The 19,423-nt window shown below is 40.3% G+C and overlaps 1 protein-coding gene across 2 annotated transcripts in view; it reads right to left on the minus strand.

The window, feature by feature from the left end:
* MICAL3 (microtubule associated monooxygenase, calponin and LIM domain containing 3) overlaps window positions 1-19,423 on the minus strand; it is a 167,793-nt gene that overhangs the window by 74,024 nt on the left and 74,346 nt on the right. The window contains exons 15-23 of one of the 2 annotated variants that reach the window (XM_071551273.1): window positions 18,942-19,004; window positions 18,027-18,200; window positions 16,859-16,951; window positions 11,578-11,670; window positions 9,389-9,445; window positions 7,390-7,494; window positions 4,826-4,933; window positions 2,103-2,210; window positions 1,292-1,478 (exon numbers count right to left, since the gene is read on the minus strand). In XM_071551273.1, the coding sequence (XP_071407374.1) occupies window positions 1,292-1,478; window positions 2,103-2,210; window positions 4,826-4,933; window positions 7,390-7,494; window positions 9,389-9,445; window positions 11,578-11,670; window positions 16,859-16,951; window positions 18,027-18,200; window positions 18,942-19,004 (988 nt within the window). The remainder of the gene's footprint in view (window positions 1-1,291; window positions 1,479-2,102; window positions 2,211-4,825; window positions 4,934-7,389; window positions 7,495-9,388; window positions 9,446-11,577; window positions 11,671-16,858; window positions 16,952-18,026; window positions 18,201-18,941; window positions 19,005-19,423) is intronic. The other variant, XM_071551272.1, reaches the window with a different exon arrangement.

Genomic DNA, 19,423 nt, shown 5'->3' on the forward strand with positions numbered 1-19,423 from the left:
ATAAAGGGGTTTCTATTCCTTACTGGGAGTCTGGTTTGATGATTCTAAATTTCCACAACTTTTCAGAACCAAGCAAGTCCATTACTTAAAGTCATTATATAATGCATCATGAATAAGTAATTTTGCAATTCTAACTTCATCTTTCCCAGTGAGTAGGGAAAGTTACCAGCACTACACTTTTTTCCTGTTACTTTGTTTTCTACACCATCACGTCCCAAGTAGAACCTTTTGCACCAAACCTGTCACTAGTTTTACACTATTTTGGACATCTTTCCCCAGTGAGACAGGATTAAAGATGAGCAGCTGTGGAAGAAAATAAAGGCATATGTGCTGATATAAAGGAACATTTATCCAAAATACTTTCTCAAAAATTTTCTTTAGAAAATGTGACATTTTTGTCAATCACTCTTCAAGCAAAGACTGCAATGTATTGCCAGTCTTAGGAGGAGATTACTTTTCACAAGTGATGGGTGATTTCAAATCATTACTTTCAATATGCACACTTTGTTGATAAATTGAGTTGCATCTGCTGCCACACTGTCTGGTTTCTCAGACTTGTAGGGTATATCTGAAGCTTCTCTTAATTCTTAGCATGTTAGATTCTGTTAACTGAGTCCTCAGCAAGTTTTGTAATCATATTCCTTCCTCCTTAGTCCATCACATACAGAAAACGAGTCATTACTGAATCTTTAGTTCAACACCACTTTCTCTCTAACACTGACTTACCTCTAGTCAACTTTGATGCTCCATTTTTTGCTATATAAACAGAATTTAGTTTGCAATGACCCATTATCATGGTCCCTGATTATAAAGTTCCTATTCTAGCACAGTTAAAATAAACATAGAATTGGAGATTTGTGATGTCTTCAAGAAGAACAAGCTGACTACATTTCTTTCCAACTTGGTATTTTCTCTTAAGTGGTATGAAATACTAATGGGTTTTATTTAAATTCTGTCAAATGAGAGTAAAGGGTCTAGCTTTCAAACTCAGCCTCCAAACCCTTTTAAAGACTCCAGCTACTATTTGTTTCTTTGCATTCCAGCAGCTGTTACTAAGTTAAATTAATTCCTATGAGCTCAGTCATCTTGCTGTCAGCATGACCTGGCCACAGGAAATCCATAAAGGTTCAACAGTTTGAGAGATGATGTCTTTGGAACGGGAGTTGTTACTCTCACCAAATAATCCCTAACTCACCAAATAATTTTTAAGCAAAAAAAACAAGCTGCAATCAGTCAAGAGACAATCTAAGACAGTTAAGAGAATTCTGACAAGGTGGCAACTTTCTCTTACCATCCTCAATGTCGTAGGCGTAGGACGACAGGCGCAGGGTGGTCGCGCAGTACTCGCACTTGAAGCAGCTGCGGTGGAAGAACTTGCCCTCCGCGCTCAGTCTCTCCATCACATAGACCCGCTTGCGGCAGAAGTAACACACGTCGCTGCCTCCCAGGTTTTGGGGGAACTCCTTCTTGAGTGAGCCCTAGGCAGAAACAGGGGGGGCTAAATCCATGTGTGTCCAGCCCTGCTAAGATTACACCGTCAAGTTTTCTCTTCACTTGTGTGGATACAGGAGCACCTGGAGGCTGCAGTTCTTGAACACAATTCACAGTTTTAACCAGGACACCAAAAACTAACCTTATTGTCCAGGAAAAAGGGTCCGAGGATGCCAAGCTTACATATATCAGGAGTAAAACAAGGTCTGGGTGGATGACTGGACACCAGTACTATTAATGATGACCTTGAAATAAATGACTTTAGGAGGCATATGATGGAAAGCCAAAACCATTAGAAAATCTTCAAGCAGCAATTCTTAGACCTCCATTATCCAAATCAGTATCTCTTCCAGAATGCAGCTGAAGTAAGGAAAAGTATTACAGACAGTTTCTCAACTAATTATGAACAATCCTGGGACGCTGAGATTAGATTAATGTATTTGGCAAAGAAAATGAGGGCAAGAGTGAGGGTGGATGGAGAAAGGGAAACAAAGTCTTTCACAAAGCTACGACAGAGTCCATCAGTGGTGTGACAAATGGACACTCACAATACTTCAGATCTACAGGACATCTAATCACAAACACACATCATCTTCAGCACATGGTCTTACCAGTTCCTTCTTGTCTAGAAGGGTTTTGGGTTGCTCTTTCCTTTGAAGCTGATTGGCTATCTGCTCAGCCAATGAGCTCACTCCGCCTGTGTACATCTTTATGTACTTCTACCAGATGGGTTGGATAAAACAATAGTGAAGTGAGAAAAGAAAAAAGAAATCAAATTAAAAAAAAATAACTAAAATGATGATAGGTTAGGTGGTGAAAAGGTGCAGAGAGGTCAAATCATGCCAAGACAGTGGACAATATGAAGTGATAAGTAGTAATAGCAAAGCCAACATCATCAGAAATCACCAGTCCAGTCCAGGATCACCTGTGAGAACGGACAAGGAGATTTGCACTCTGCAATTGTCTAAGTGTTCACAAATACTATGATAATGAAGGGAGCAGATCTTGTTTTCACTCATGGGGTATTTTGCACCCAGAAACCTGAGCACAGACACTCCTAAAAGATGAGGCTAAATACAGGTTAAGACTTTAGGTTCCAGGTAAAATTGGTATCAGAAACAAATATCTTTTAGAAGACGTGTCACATAGTCTAATGCAACAGGCAGATTACAAGTGTATTTATACACTTAGCAACTAGGAAGAATTCATTTATACACCATTCACAGAGCAGAGAGAAGTCCTTAACTAAGGAACTCAAGTGACTAAAAATACGAATTCTTCCAGTGCTAAAAATACACAGAGATTTATATGGAAAAATATGGAAGAGCCTCATCCATTGCATTAAGGCCATACCTGCAATATCTGGAACATACACTTGTTCAATGTGAACAAGGCTTTATGACTTGGTTTTTCTCCATCATGGGTACTCTGACTGACTGTGCAGCTTTGGATACCTAAAAGCCCTCCGGTTTTCCAAGGAATCTATGCAAGTTGGCTGTTACCTTGGATGGTACAAAATGAGTGTCTGCAAGCCAAGTTCAATCACTGCAGGAGCAGAGGAAGTGTTTTTCACAGGAAACATAACCATTGGCAATAACTACATGGTTAAGAAAATGATGTGGTTGCATCCATGTTAGCACAATCCCACTGCAAACGCCACGTATTTGACTGGGAGCAGCAAGGAGCATGCCAAGCAAATTTCCTTTTCCAGACTAAGAAACATGATGAATGTTTCTAGCTGGAGACTCAGCTAAACAGAATCATCAGAGAGACACTCCAGCTTCTAGCAAGTGTAAAATACTGAGGATAATAAAAGGACTATAGTTGTATCTCAAACCCTCTTTACCTGTATAGCAGAACTTGCTTGAAGGACACTAGTTTTCCCCCACAAGTAATAGCTAATTTAATATGTCTGGTTATTAGTCTTTTAGGAATGTTTAAGACCTTCAGAAGTTCAGACATGAGAACAGCAGGAAGCATCATAAAAACTGAAACTTGCCACAAAATGGGTATTTCTTTGGGGAAAAAGACTTTGAAAATGGAGTGCTCAGACAGAGATTACTGCTGCTGTCACTACAGCCCTAATTCCTTAAGCTCTTTGCGACTGCAGATTGAGGGTTTATTTCTACCCAGAAAGAACTTATACCTGTCTACTGATTCCATTTCAAAATGCAGAGCATTTGCAGTATTTCTGCATGCAAGAAATAACCAATTATTTGTCTTTCAAAATTTTCCAGGCTTCATATTTTTCCTCAGCCAGTGTGTGAGCACATACATGCAGAGTTGCCCTTCTCTGAATATATCAGAACTTGTCAAGTATTGCACTTAAAATGGTATTCATTTGGAAAATTTCCTTCAGCATTGATGTTTAACTGGCGATCATAACAATTTGGACAAGAGTTTTCCATTTTCTCCTAAAGCACCAGAAATCTTTGAGGCTCTTTAAGTTTTCTTAAAAGCTAAATCAAACATTTCCATGGGTTTTGCTGAACCAGGTTTCCCCCGATCAAGTTTTGATTTTAAACCTTCATCCAACTGTAAATGCAGATGCTTCAGGATCTTTAAGTTTCTACCAGTACACATGAGGTTCTCTGCTTACAAAGTGAGTATGTTCATATTAACTCACGATACTTCGGACTCTCTGCTGTGAGAAATTCAGCGGATGAATTTTTCACATGGGGTTGTGTGTTTCTGAGTTATTTTGCTTTTTTCCTACATATCACATTTGGGTCTTAAGGGAAGCATTTTTTCTTTCTTCCCACGGTCAAAAGCCTTCAAGATGGACAACATTCTGCAGCATTTTCAAGAGCAGGTAAAGAATCCACTCCAGCTCAGGTCAAATCAAGTTCCTGCTGTTAATGTTTGACAACTGCAACTAGTTTGGATTCTCTGTGATTTTTCAGAGAACTAAAGTGGTTTTTATTTCACACTGCCCATTAACCATATACACACACACACATCCTGTCATTTGGCCAAAAACCTCACCAAAAGCAGCAAGCAAAACCAGGAAGCTTCACTGCACAGCCAGAAGAACTATCAGTGCTTAAAAAACCCCAAACCAACAAACTGGTTTGAGAGTGAGATTCACCACAAGCTTTCCATTTACACCAAAGGTTAAACACATGTAGCTTCCAGCTGTTTTCTGGCTGGTGACAGCTGAGCTGTGCCAGGCACAGGCTGCCCCAGGGTCTGAGCTGGGGAAGGCTGTACAGGACACGGCGCTCTGCAGGTGAAGTGTTGCAAGCCTGGCCATCCCCCGTGTGTGTCCCTGGCCAGAGGGTGTGGCAAAGCAAACACGGCCAGGTGCCCCTGGCAACGCCCAGGCCAAGGCTACCTGTCGGAGGGAGTCGGATGAAGGTGAGGAAGGGCGGTTGGAAGAGCGGAGACTAAGGGAGAGCTCCCACTGGTCAACAAAGAATCGGCGAGACGGTTCAGTCTCAGGCTACAAAATAAAATACAAGTCAGAACAATCATGCATGGCTACAGAGGGAAGAGAAAATAAAAATAAACCCATTTGGGCCTCTCTGGCCACCATCAAGAACAATATCTAAAAGACTCTCGTAGGAAAACTGAGAAAAACATCCAGTGTATCTTCACTTTCTCCCTAGCGAGGCAGAGCAAGTCATTCTTAATTTGCTTTTTATTAGGTTTTAAGTTATTTAGAACCATTTGGAAGCAGTTCCCTACTTCCCCAGATGTCCAGTCTCCTGTAACCCAACTAAGCCACTGGCAAAGATTCCAAATCTGTTTCCTCTGCTCCTCCTGTATCTCCCATTATTCTCCATTACTGGCCCAAGGCACTAAGATCATCTTTCAGGCCTTGTGAGACCTCCTACATTTTAACTATCTAAACCAAAAGCCCGCTCTCCTTGGGGATGGAAGAGGGAAATAAGCTTGTATGTATTTCCTGTAATTAGCAGCAAATTTCCAACCTTCAATTTACTATAAGCAGATTAGAAAAATCACACCAAAAAATGAACCAAAATAAAATAATCTGCTGTTCCTGCTTATTAAATGGCAAAAAATGAAACACAATCTGAGAATCTGCATCATTTTGAAATTGTTTCTTCACAGAAGAACCCAAAATTTGGTCTTCCAATTTAGTCTTGCCATTATCGCTATGGATTATTATGCCACTCTCACAAGAAATACATCACATAAATAGGGAAAAGCCAAAAGCTGGAAGTATCAGACAAACAGCAACACTGATAGAAGCCATACATTCCTAAAAAACTAGTCTGGAAATAAAAAAAATATGCAAATTTCAAATAACTGACACTCTTTGAAAAGAAAATTATGGTTTTAGCAATAAAAAGGAAAATCCTAATCCATCATTGCTTGCAGAGTTCCAACATCTGTTTCCTCTTTTCCCTCTCTGCCCCAACTTAAAGAATTATAATTGTTAATACACAAATTTTCTGTACTTAACATCATCAACATTTAATCAAATTTCTTCTTGGAATATGTTTTACTTTGCTAAGTCTTCTCTTACTATTTTTCTTGTTTTCTTGCCTTACATCCCACATAATAATCCATCATTGCTTGCAGAGTTCCAACATCTGTTTCCTCTTTTTCCTCTCTGCCCTACCCACTTTATGTTTCCTCTACTTTGTGTTCTCTCTCCCCTCCTTTTTCTCTCCTTTTCAATTCTGCATGATACAGAAATTAGAAAATTTCAAAAACAATTTCTATCTTTGCATTGCAATGCTGTTAATCTTTTACACCCTCAGAAGGAGCTTAAAATTGCCAGAGGGCAACACAAAAGGCAGGAACAAGATGTTTTGGTCTAGATCTTCATTTCTGTATCATCATTTCAACAGCAAAAGAAAATACACATGAACATTGTGGATCATGCCTGAGATCTTCAGTGACAGGTGCCACTATGTTTAAAGTAGTCTTCTTATTCAGTCTTTCAGAGCTTGTTCTTTGTCTCAAAATTGTAAATCTAGCCAAAGGTTCCCTGTTCTTCCCTAGAGAAGAGCTTCACTGGCTTTTATCATCAGCAAGGACGGCATCCCCCTAAAAAACCCCAGTGATGAGAAGTGGCCTAGATGCTGTAAATCTCCTTTCAGTATGGCTTGGAAAAGTTATGCCCACCAGCAACAGTTCTGGGACTGTTTATGCTCCAGCTCATGAAGATGGCTTGATTTTGAATGGTTAATTCAAAACAATAAGTTATAAAAAAAACCACTTTTGTATGTGGTGTTTTCCAAAAGCACCACAGCAGTTTGCCAAATCTGCTGAAGACAATTGACAAGAGACAGGGGAAGCAACTAAAGAACCCCCAGTCTGAGCTGGCATGTTCCCACATCCCAAAGACAACACACTGGAGAGAAAATTGAACACCAAAACAAAACAGAGGAGCACACTGGAATCAAAGAAAACCTGCACAAGCTGCCAACTTTTCCATTGGAAATAACCATTCAGGAAGCATGGACACAAATGTAGTACTTCAGAACCAGGAATTATGCTTGGAAAATGTGGATGTTCTTGCTTCCAGAAGCAAGTAAATCTGTGAGCAACTGACTGGTAAACAACCAGCGTGTGATTATTTGATCTGGAGCCCAGCTGGTTTTCAGTATGTACACTGAAGTTCAGAGGCTGCCTCTGCCTTTATTTTTTTATGTTGTGTTATGAGAAACAGAAACGCTGTCACTCACCAAACAAGGAGACAGCTAAGAACTGGCAAGGCAGAGGAAAGCACTACACAAAACAGACTTGACTCGTTTTAACCACATGACTGCAGAGCAGTGACCATTGCACTTGAGTGGATTTTTCTCTCATGACTGCAGAGCAGTGGCCATTGCATTTTGGTGGATTTTTCTCTGACCCCAGATTCCACCTGCGCCCAGAATCCCACATGGATACAGGACACCAGATAGGCAAGGCTGTCATCACCTGATGCCTCACTGCACGTCTGGACTCCAGCAGGGCAGCCAGTTGACATGCCCTTTGCACAACATTCTCAGGCACTTGGTCATCAGAAAACAAACGAGGAGATCTCTGTGAGATGAGGAAGGAGGGAGGAAGTAAACAAACCAGCAAAAGAAAGTCCCAAAAGGAAGAGATGCCAGCCAAAAAGTAAGACATTCACATGCAGAACATCAAGAGGAGCTCTCATGTGAAGACTTTTTCCCCTCAATGTCTACTGTCCTCATGAAGTGCCATGTTTTGACCCTCAAGGGCAAGAAAACAGTAGACTTAGTTGTTATTCACAAGTCTCCCCTTATGACTGCTGCAGCCAAACCCAAACAAGTGCATAGCCTCTTTCTCTGGTATCATCAAAAAATAATTATAAGCTGTAGCTTTATCATGCACAAAGAAGCTTAGTTGTCAGTTTATTTCCCCACAGGTCTCCATTCTCAAGGATTTCCTTTAAATATCTGAACCTGAACTTACTTGTTTCTCAGATTTTTGCAGAGAAACATGTGTTTTTAGGGTAATGCCCTTCAGTTCTCACAAAGAATGAATTAATTTCCTAACAATGGCAGTATATGCAAAGTGAGTGCTCGACATGCCCAAGAGAGGATGTTCTAATGAGCCTGGCTGGTTGGAGTTGAGAACAGCAAAACCAGACAATCACAGAAGCTGCCAGTTTTACTTATGCAACTTCACTGTTCTACTTGCTCTCACTGCACTACCACAACAACACACCCCAGGCACAATATTTGACACCTCTGCTATTCTGGTCTTGCATATCAAGCTCCTTAATCTGTTGTGTGGTGTACTTGGTGACATGGAAAAAAGACCTGGCTTGTGGCCTGCTGTATAAAGCAGGAGTGGCAAGTGCACTATCACACAGACTGCAGCTGATTTGTTTGTAGAGTACAAAAGCAAATGGACCAAGAACTACCAACATGCACCAAGAAACTTCAGGCTTGATCTGCCAGGAATGCCAGGGTATAGCTCTGTATTGTTTACTGCCCTCCAGTGCAGAACAGAAAACTGTGTTCACACCCAGTTTACAAGAAATGCTTTTCCCATTCAGATGCATTAATAATACTCCCTACTCTCAAGCTGCTTCCAGTTCCACCTACTCCTTCCTTCTAGATCATTTTCAATAAACCTTGGGCCCATTATAAAGCTGTGGGCTCCTGTGCCACTGCAGACACACGTAGTCATTTTCCACTGCCTGTCAGAAAACATTTGGCCCAGAAGGGGCTTTTGTTAGACACATTCTGAAAGTTGCAACAGTTTTATTGCTGGCTACCACTTATGACTTAATTCATTCAAAGCTTTTACCGGAATGTCAATTAATTTGTTAATATAAATTCAAATCAACCGATCCCTTTGAGTGCGTGTCTTTTCTTTTCCCATGCTTCTGTATAATACTGAGCCATTCAGACAGATTGTTGAATGTTTCATTGTTAAGAAGGCTTCAAAGTGTCTATACTAAATAATGACTCATCATTTTTGCTTTTACTTTGGCCTGTAGGAGGCAAGATGGAATGCCAGTTGTTTAACCATCCACAAAGCAAGCAGTGAAAACAATGCAACCATGTTCGCATGAATTAGCACAAAATCTTCTTGTTCTGCTACAGCCATAGCAAACTCCACTAAAGAGGTGCAAGAGGGAAAGAAGAATGAGAAGAGCTTAATTGCTAGATCTAAGGCAAAATAAAAGCACATAGCACACTGCTGATGAATGCTTGTTAAGCATTTATGTGGCTATCACGCAGAAAGAATCACTCCTCATTGACTCTCGGCAGTTCCAGCGTGTTCACAGCAGCATTAGGGTAAGTGTTTCACCACCCAGTAGATTTGCTGCCGGTATTGCACACATCCACCACAGCTCTGTGTCATCATTGCACACATCACCACAGCTTTGTGTCATCATTGCACACATCACCACAGCTTTGTGTCATCAGTGTCCATGCCATTTGCTCATGCTCTTTACCCTTTCCTGTCTGGGACTCTGCTCCCCGGGATAGGCAGCACCAGGCTCCCTGAACCTCTGCAGGCAACAAATGATGAGCTTAAAAACAATCACAGAGCAACCTCCTACTCAAAACACACTTCATCTGATTTTGTTTATGATGTAGGCAGAAGAGAGGCCATAACAATAGCAGAACAGTTTATTAAGAATATTCTAAACCTGGAAATAACAAGTTGGCTGCTGTAGAGAAAATTTTTTTGTAAAAGTATATATTCATATTAGGTCAGTAAACAATATAGTACCACAATGTAATTAAATTAGCACAATCAAGATTGAAAAATCACTCAGTGTAACTCATACTGTGAGGTTAGTTCAAAGGAAGGAAATGAAGAGTGTAAAAGGGGGAAGGATGCATTAGAAGTGCAGAGGTACAAGTTTTAAAAAACGTCAGTGCAACAAGGACACAGATCTGTCTGACTTGCTACGAGGCTTAGGCTAAGACAATTTCAGGAAAAGAAATCATTCCTAAGAAAAAATGAATGTCTCCAAAAGCAGACTACTCAACTGAGTCTAATAGATCAGTTCTGTAGCACAGAGGGTAAAAATTCCTCAGGGTTAAAAGGAGGGTGACTGATTTTTTTTTAATTATGCCTTTGACAAGAAAGCAGGCAAAAACAATTTCTACAGGACACAACATAGAAAATGATCAAAGTACCCTTGAACCCAGCAGTAGCTGGCACTCATGACTGAACTGAGCAACCAAAAAGACACAGGACAAACAAACACTTGGAGAGGTAAGAGAAGGAAAATATAGAGCTCCCAGATCCTCAGTGACAGAAAGCAAATTTCTCTATAGGGAAAACAAATCCCATGCTATAGATTAGAAGGTAAAACTAAGCATTTAACTGCCTTAATTTCTCTATTTGTGAGTTTGGGGGAAACCTTTCTTCTTTCATAAAATATACCCAACAAAATTTTCACAGGCTTTTGACAAGAGGAAGGCACCTAACTATGACATCATTTGATGATGTTACCCTTCAGTTTAAATGAAGGTTTTGCTAATTTGCCATTCTACCTTGATGCCCATTCCTGTATCTTTTCTTGCACCATATGCTGCCCACAGTGTGGCAGAAAACCAAGCACCACTTTTGTTAGGATGGTTTCCAATGGGACCAGTAAGCAGACCTGACCCATTCTGCAGATGCAGAGCAGCAAAGAATGTCTGTTCTGGAGGCTGGCAATAATTAGATTAATAATTTAGATAAAGTGCAACATGTAATTACTCTTTGAGAAATCACAGCAATAAGGCAAGCCACACTTTATGCCAAAGAGCAAAACTTGCCTTCTCTGCTGAAAGGTAACATACCTTTACAGAGTTTATAGGCATACAAGTGTTCAGCAAAGAAATGTGCTCTGTGTATAGGGATTCATCTGTACAATCCTTATATGAAGTAATGGAACTGAAACTGCCCTTTTATAACCCCAATATTGGTTTATGATTGATCAGAAAAGATCGGATTTTATTACAGCAGTAGGAAAATGAAACAAACGTTAAAAAAAGGATACAAGTCAAAGCAGCACAATGACAAAATACAACAAGACACCAATATTAAAGGATTTCAGGTAATCTTTAACTAGGACAACAAATACATGTGCACAAACATCTGGTTGCACATTTATGCAGTGTTCAGAACAGCTCTCACAGCTCCAGGTTCAAAGTCAGACAGACTGAACACAAACTCTTGTGAGACAACAGCCTGAGTGGGGGGAAATAGAAAGATCACAGTGGACAAGTGCAAGCCACTATGACACTCAATAAAAGCTCTTCATACAAGTAATCTCAAAAAAGTTCCACGGATACAAGGGCAAATTTTCAGTCATACACCTGTTTAAATGAAGAGTGGGGATGGAGCAAAGTTTCCTTTTCTTTCCCTGCATTACTCCAAACATTTAATTTCTACTTTGCTGTATCTCAAAACTGAGAAAAACTACTGTAATTAATAATTAGCCCACAGTTTCCAGTGGAGCCTTTCCATGCTTCCAGCAAGAAAATCCTGTCCTATGCTCCTAATCTAAGAGGCTGAGAAAGCCCTACCAGCATCTGAAAAAAAGAAAATTGGAAATCTATTTGTAAGTGGGATATCCAGTGATCTGATCACTTGCACAAGCAGCAATGAAGAGAGAGGGACAGAGCATGCAGAGGGAATCACCTGCTGCCTGGGGTACGGTGGAGAGGAAGATGGAGTGGAAGAGAGCATGATCACTTTTTTGGGGCAGGTCCGAGAACGTTCCTTATGCCTCATCTTTTTTTAAAACAGAAAAAGAAAAAAAATCATAATAACAGTAGAAAGGAGATAACATACCACTGGTTTGGTGAGACAAGCCAGAACTGAGAGACTGTAACCTCCTCTCACACCTCTCACAAATGACGTAAAGCCACAGTTTATCTGAAGCAGAGACACCCAAGTTTTTCACCAAGAGCCACATGATCACATGTCTATTTGACAGTCAAAGAACACAGACTGGTATCAATCCATTAAACCAACTCAAGGTCTTACAATCAGTGAAAGGCAAAACTTGGAGCTCTCCACAGCACAGTTGGACTGCTCTCTTTGCTTCGTGAAAAATTACTTATTGCTGTGCCTTGCAATGTTTAAAAATATCCATCCTGTTGACCTAAATACTCTTCTGCTTGCAGTTCATTAGTAATACAATTCATGTCACAGTGTTCTCTTCTCAGCTTCAGATCCCTCTTCTTTAACTTACAGATATTAAACCATCTTCAAACCATATTTTAAGTTAAGCTGTACTACATTTCAGTAGAACAGAAATACAGCTGGTTTATAGCCAAAACATAGCCATATCTAATAGCCTGAATATCACACAACTGCACATACAAGTCCTTAATTTCATGCCCTTTGAGTGCTGCACCTCCTTACTATGTACAGTCTTTACTCCACCACTTTGTGTTTATTAATGTATCTTCTGCCTGATTTTTCCTTTTCTTTTGAGTTCTCCCCAGAGTGTATCTGGAAATGATTGCACTGTGAAAAACAAAACATTGTGTTCCCAAAGCCACTGTTAGATAAGTCTCCAAAGAAACTGCTTGCGGTTTAAAGGAATTACAGATGTTCATTGCTGCCTTTACAGCTGAGCTGGCATTAACATCTGTTTGGGTGTTCTCTTCCCTTTCAGCAAAAAAAACCCCAAAACAATCAACTCCTCTATTTCAAACAGATGCTACAAGCAGCTTAAAGTAAAACATATGACTTTGCACTGAAGTGGATGAAGAACATTCAGATGTTGTTTCAAAAGGCTCAGCTACAAAGTCACTAATTTCTACCTGAAAGGGTGGTAACATTCTCAATTGTGTAGCTGCTCATGGCCAAGTTTGCATTCAATGTCAAAATTTTCACTAACTTGCTTATTTTTCCAAGATAGACCTCAGAATATAACACTGTATAGATAAAAATACAACACTGTATAGGTATATGAGGTACATGTTCAGTCCTCCAATAGGATGCATTTCTGAGCATGCAAAGACAGGGATGACTACAGGAAAGAGAAAAGTATTATCAACAGATTTAAATAAGAAATGTAAGATTAAAAAGCAGTATTTGCAGAAATCATTAGTGTTGTAAGTTCTCTTCTGTTTGAAATTTCAGCTCTTGCTGTCTGTGGTCATCTCAGTCATCACGTATCTTCAAGAAACACAGTTCCAACAAAATTACTGAAAAGTTTGTAGTACTGCCCTTTATGATACTTCAGGGAATCCTCTCAAAAGAACGAGCATCAGATCTCCAAAGGCAGAAAAGATGCGCACCAAAGGAGTTGGGATCTTCATCTTATAAGTATCTTTCTACCTATCAGTGATTCAAGCTCACGTATTACAAACAGAAGTTGCTGCTGACTGGAGACTTATGAAACTATAGCAGAAAACTGCTGAAGGCATAAGCTGAGAGTTTGGAAACGCAGGACAAAATTCAGTTTAAAAGGCTTGTCTCTCACACCATGCCCAGTCACGTCCTCTTCTGGATAGACCACATGGCTTTCGATGGCTTCGTGATCCCTGATGAGATTCAGCCAAAGTGGCTCAGAAAGCAACAGAACACGTTCTTACACAAGCTGGCACTGATGTGAGGAGATTAACCACCACACCATAAAACACAATCCAGCCTTTTTAGGAGACCATCATATAAGCAAATTATACACATTTCCACTGTGCTCATACACCTGACAGTATCTTCAGGCATTAGTAGCTGCTGCTGAAGTGCTCTTGAGAACTCAAACCAGATTTTGACAACACAGGTTCAACAGTCTCAAAGTGCAGCTCAATAAACCAAACATTGTAATCCAATTCACAAGGAATGCAGGCCACACCAAGTGGCCTCAGACTGGTGAGGTGTTTAACCCGCTCACTCTTTAGCCTTTTCAAAAGAGACAGCATTAAAGGTCTTGTGATGAAAGCAAAGCTGCTTCAGAGCAGAGTCTGGCAGGATTTCACTCTTTCTAGGAATTCTGTTTTAACAATCCACCATACCCCACCTATACAACACACAGAGAGGCATTCTGCCTTACAAGCTCATTGGATCACTTCATACCTCTTGATTCCAGGACAAAGCAAGATTCTACATGTAAACTGACAAGCAAGTACAGCTAAGGAAGTCCATCTGACAGACACCAGCAGGCAACAGCCCAAGGCAGATGCAAATTTCCCACCAAAATTGTGGGTCCAAACCAGACTATATCCTTTGCACCTCTCTGGTTTATCCCTTGAAATCACACATGCTTTTGCAGAGTATTTCCTCTTTCATGCAACTTCCAAAACACAAGAAGGAACAAACCTGTCCATCACATTAATTGCCCTTCTATCAAAGAGCCCTGAGGATCTCAACTGAATTTTGCCAGCTGGTAAGAACATTAGGCAACCCATGGTGTCCCTCAACGAAACATCATCCCTTTGTCCCCTCAGGAACTCTTTACTCCTCTTCAAAGCACTGTCCAGTAGAAGGCATTTGCTACACAATGTATCCTACGCACAGTCAGTAACAGAAATTTCTGCTCATGAACTTCTACAACTGTGTCAAATAAGAGAAATAGCTTTCCAATAACTTCAGGAACAGCTCTTTCCAGGAAACATACATCCTCCTAAAGAACTTGTCAGGAGCTGTGCTACTCCTGTACAGTGACAAGTACTGGTATCCAGCAAAGACTCCCCTGTTGGCACTCTGAGACCAGGAAACAGCTTTAAAGCCAGAGTGCCCAATGCCAGCACAGAGAGCCCAGCCAGTACCACCAAAAGGTGCAGTCCCACAGCTGTCCCATTCCATGTGCAAGCAGGTACCATCAGGAATCTCAGCAGCCAGCCAAGGGGCTGCTCTGGCAACCAAGTCCTGTGGGATGGATTTCTGCCCAAGTTTGGCAAAGCTGGCTGCTTGGCACAGTGGACGGCTGCCCACCTCAGCTGGGCTCTGGTAATAAATGGTTCTGTACATGTCCATAGATTTTGAATTAAGGCAACTGATGTTCTTCACTTCCCCAGGAAAGCACTAAAGAATCTTTGGAACGGAGACTGTATCAACTGGGGGGTTGATCCTACTGTATGCTGCGGATTTTTTATCCTTGAGGCCACTTTATACTTCTCCATTTCAGAAGCACTGCAAATTCAGCATGAAACTGGACCCAAGAATCAATCATCTTCTGTTGAAGCAGTAAAGCCTATCAAGGAAAGATCATCTCCGTGTGTAATCCTGAGAGGGAAATCATCCACACAAGACAATTGTTGCCAGTGTTGAATAAAATATTTAAATCTTCTGAAAGAAATATTGTTACAAAAAAATTTTTAAAGATCTGCCCTACACTGTTGCTGGTACAGAGATGTTGAGGGACAGGAGAAAGACTTTTTTCTTCCTTCTGTTTTGTTTTTTTAAAAACAAGAACAAATACAGGAACAACAAATTGCTCTCTGGTGAGGAGAAAATCCTATTAAAAGCAGGAAACAAAAGTTTATGGTTTTTTCTAATCAATTACAAAAGGATGACTATAAGAACTTTTTTTGTTTCACTATAAAGGCTTAATTCTAAAGTCTTCATAAAGTGTCAATAGCAGGTTCAAATAGAAATCTCAAGACTGCAGGAATGTGATATTTTCCAAGTGCTAAGACACACAACTTCATGCATTTGAACAGAGAGAGACAGCCAGTGCAATCCAGCTTTGCTTTTTCTGGGAGGTAACACAGGCAGTGTTCATCAACTGGCTTCATATTGTACAGTTCTTCTGCATCAGGTTTTTTTCATCTTTACTTGGTAAGTATCCTTAAAAAATGAAACTTGCCCTAATCATGGATGATGTGCATCCATCTGAAAGTGCTCATTAGCCTACAAAGAAGATTTTGATGAGACAGAAGGCAGAAGAACACCGAGTCAGGAAACCAAAACATCTCGACAGTTCTCCTGACAACAATTCCCCTGGCTTAGGTCTTCTTCCTTGCAGAGAAACTTTCTGGATCGTGGCACCAGCCGTGTCAAGCAGCATTAATTGTGTTGAATACCTTAAACATGAAGATCACTGTGAATCCATACTCATGTAGAACAGAGGATTTCCAAAACAGTGGCACCTTCTTCCTCTGGACATCAAAGTATGCTCTGATTAAACTACAGCCAGAAAGAAGCAAATATTTCTCCGAATTATGACTGCCAGAAAAATACCTCTCAGTGCTCTCAGAAACATGGGGAGGCCACTTGCAAAGGGAAACAGTGGAAGCCAAGGAAGCACAAGTATCCCTATCTACCTGAAAAGATCATCTGTGACAAGCCTTAGCTTTGGAAAGTCCATGGCTCAAAGAAAAGCACCAAAACAAGAAAGAGAAAACCAAATTTGATACCTGAAGATTTTTCTGCTGATTCTCCCTATTTTCCACTCCTCTATGGCAGAAAACTTAAAATTTACTGACTTCACAGTAACATGGGAATCTGCAATGCAATGAGTGTGAAAAGTCAGCAAGGAAAGCTACATGTGTCGTAAGAGAAAGGGAAACCGCAACAGTCTCCTGTCAGTACAGAACACACAAGATTTCACATGTGAATGGCAAAACTGATAACCAATTTTACTAGTTATACTAAGGAAGAACTTTACTGTAATAGATGGTATGACATCTTTTACCTCATGGGTTGCCATAATTGTTTGCATGTTTTCTCTTTCTAACAGAAGAAACTAAAAATCCTGTAGCAAAAATTTCTGCTGCAGCATCCACTGAAAACTTGGTAAGTTGAAACTAGCATAAGAGGGCAGGCGAAAATGGATTAAATCCTTTTGAAACATTAAACCATGCATCATTACCAAAGGGAGATGTTGACTTTATTCACTGAAAGTTAAATTATTTAAAACAATGGACTCGGACGAGGTGCTGGAAAAGGACTGGTTTAAAAACATGTCAGTGATAGGTGGTGTTGGGTGCAGGCAATGCATTGTACTTAGAATCAGTTTGTTTACCTGTTTCCACTGGGGTATGGGAGCAAGACGGCCCTGCTCTCGTCTGCTGGATGGTTGGCTGTGAACACGTTCTTGGTAAGGCAGGACAGGTTGCTGCATGCAGGTTGTAGGGAAAATGGGACCAAGGAGGAAAGATAAGATAGTAAAGGAAACTCAAAGAAAGCCATAGGAATGGAATACAGAGTAAAACAGACAAACATTAAGGGGAAAAAAATAGGGTAGGGGAGAATTCATTTAGCAAGTAAAATGTAAAAAGGAAAAATAAAAACCATCCAAAAATGGGAAATTTCACATATTTTGGACCTTCCCTTTATTTTCACTGTTTCTTCAAATCATTGGCTGAGTATTCCAGCCAATGTGCAGCAGCTGAAGAAACATTTGCTTGGTAAAAGGTGGGAAAGACATCACCCTTATGAGATTATGTTACAGTACTAAGGCTGATGTGTAGTGTGGCACAGACAAACTTGATATGGCTTTAAAGAGGCCAGGTCGGGTCCCACTCACAACGCGGCCATGGCAGCACAGAGCTCAGCACAAGCTGTGGAGATGGATTTACACAGGAATCCACAGGAACTCTGGCACTTAAACCTCCTGCTGACACTGCACTGCCAGCAGTAGCCTGAAGTGACTCAACCTGACTTCAAAGGCAACTACCCTGCAGGTGCAGTTCAGATTCCATCCTGACCAGCCAGCAAGTCTCACTTGGAATGACACAAATATCCTGATTGCCAAGAAACTCCCAGGCATTTATCTGCTGCACTTACATACATGTACAAAACTTAATGCCAGTGCACAAGAACAAACATAAGTAATCTGATATGAAAACATTCAAATCAGAAACTGAATGATTGCTCTTAAACTGTGTAAAAGTCGAATGTTCCTAGAAAGCTTTTAAAGAGCAATAGTAGTTATAAAAGAAACTAAATTGCTGGAAATATGTTTGTGAAAGAGGCTACATAATGTAATGTGGGCAATAATAGAGAAATAAACTTTTCTTAGGAAGTTCTTCTTCACTCCATACTCGTAAATTGAGTAAACTTCAGTTCTCTCTAAGAGAGCCTTTGAAGTAAAGAAGCACCACTAGCATCCAGCCTTGCGGAATGCATGCTACTATTCCTGATTTTTCTATACAATTTCAAAATAAAGGGGTTTATTATCCATCTCCTACCTGTCTTCGTAAGCTTGAGGACTGCACCGGTGCATTCTCCTCAAACTTGGCCAGTAGTTGGGTTGCCATAGACTTGACTTTGTTCTGATTCCCAATGGCAGCATCAATTCTCCTCTCTGTCAGGGCGCTCACCAGTGTAGGCCTCTCCTCTCTGTAGCTCCGTGGGAGGTCCTCCTAACAATTAGTGACATGAAAATTTAACAGGATACGATGGCATCACCTTTTCCTCTCTACCCCTTTGCTGTGAAAGGTTTCTAACACTGTAGATAACAAATCTGTTAGCCTGCACTTGAAAGCTCACATTTTCATTTCCTTTGGCATGTCACCAAATGTTCCGATATCCTTTCAACCTTATTTGATACACCTTTATTTGATACAGCTTTTTATTTCACTACAGCTGAAACACCCCTTGTGGATCCCTTGACATAAAACAAAGGCCTATCTTCAAACAACAAACTCAAAGCACTGAATTTCAGCTCACCTGTACCTGTTTGGCTACAAACATTTAATGTGAATGGCTGCCCTATGGGGCATACTGGAAATGCCAGTGCTTTTTGCACTAATCAAGGCTAAAGCTTAAATATGCTGATAATAAAAAGTTCTGATAATATGGCATGACTTTTCTCAATGCAAGTTTTATTCTTGATGTCCTCATCACACCATAGCAAACTGCTATTAAAGTAGGACATCAGGGAACTGCAACATTTCATTTGCTGTGTACTATTCTTTCATAAGCATCAGTAAAATAATTGCACCAAAGATACGACAAAGCGTAACTTCTGAAGAAGAATTAGGTTTTTTCTAAAAAATCTTATATAAATACTGTCTGGATATAAGGAATGAAGGAACTGAAGTGGGAGTAAGGTACCTATCATACTTTTTCTTCCGTGACACCTTCCTCAGTGTAATACTTACATCCTCAGATTGGCTGGTTTTTCTCCTCTTTCCTGCACCATCCAGTTCCTTTTCTTTTTTGTCCTGAAAACAGTAGGAAGGGGAAGAAAACCAAAGATAAGGACTCTCATACCTCTGTGGGCTGAGATAAATATCATCAGTTCACTTAGTTATGCTGCAAAGTTTCTTTAATTCTCTGAGCTTATTGCCTTTTTGCTAAAGAAAAGGGTTTTTTCCTAGATACTCCTTAGGGAATTCTTACCTGCAAATCAGACATTCTTCAACACTTTCAAGTTACAGGAAACTGAGCAACTAATTATGTTCCAACACAAAATATATCCCTAAGTATTACCACAAAGCTGAAATATACTCCTAATTAAGAGGACGTATTATGGATGCAATTTTGCAATTATAAATGTCATGTACTGTCCCATACTACGTGGTCTCTTGCACACACACAACAGACACACACACCTGTGTTTTTAGTCCCACCACTTGGACAG

This window comes from Pithys albifrons, chromosome 3 (genome assembly GCF_047495875.1).
Source record: "Pithys albifrons albifrons isolate INPA30051 chromosome 3, PitAlb_v1, whole genome shotgun sequence".
Taxonomy (NCBI): Eukaryota; Metazoa; Chordata; class Aves; order Passeriformes; family Thamnophilidae; genus Pithys; species Pithys albifrons.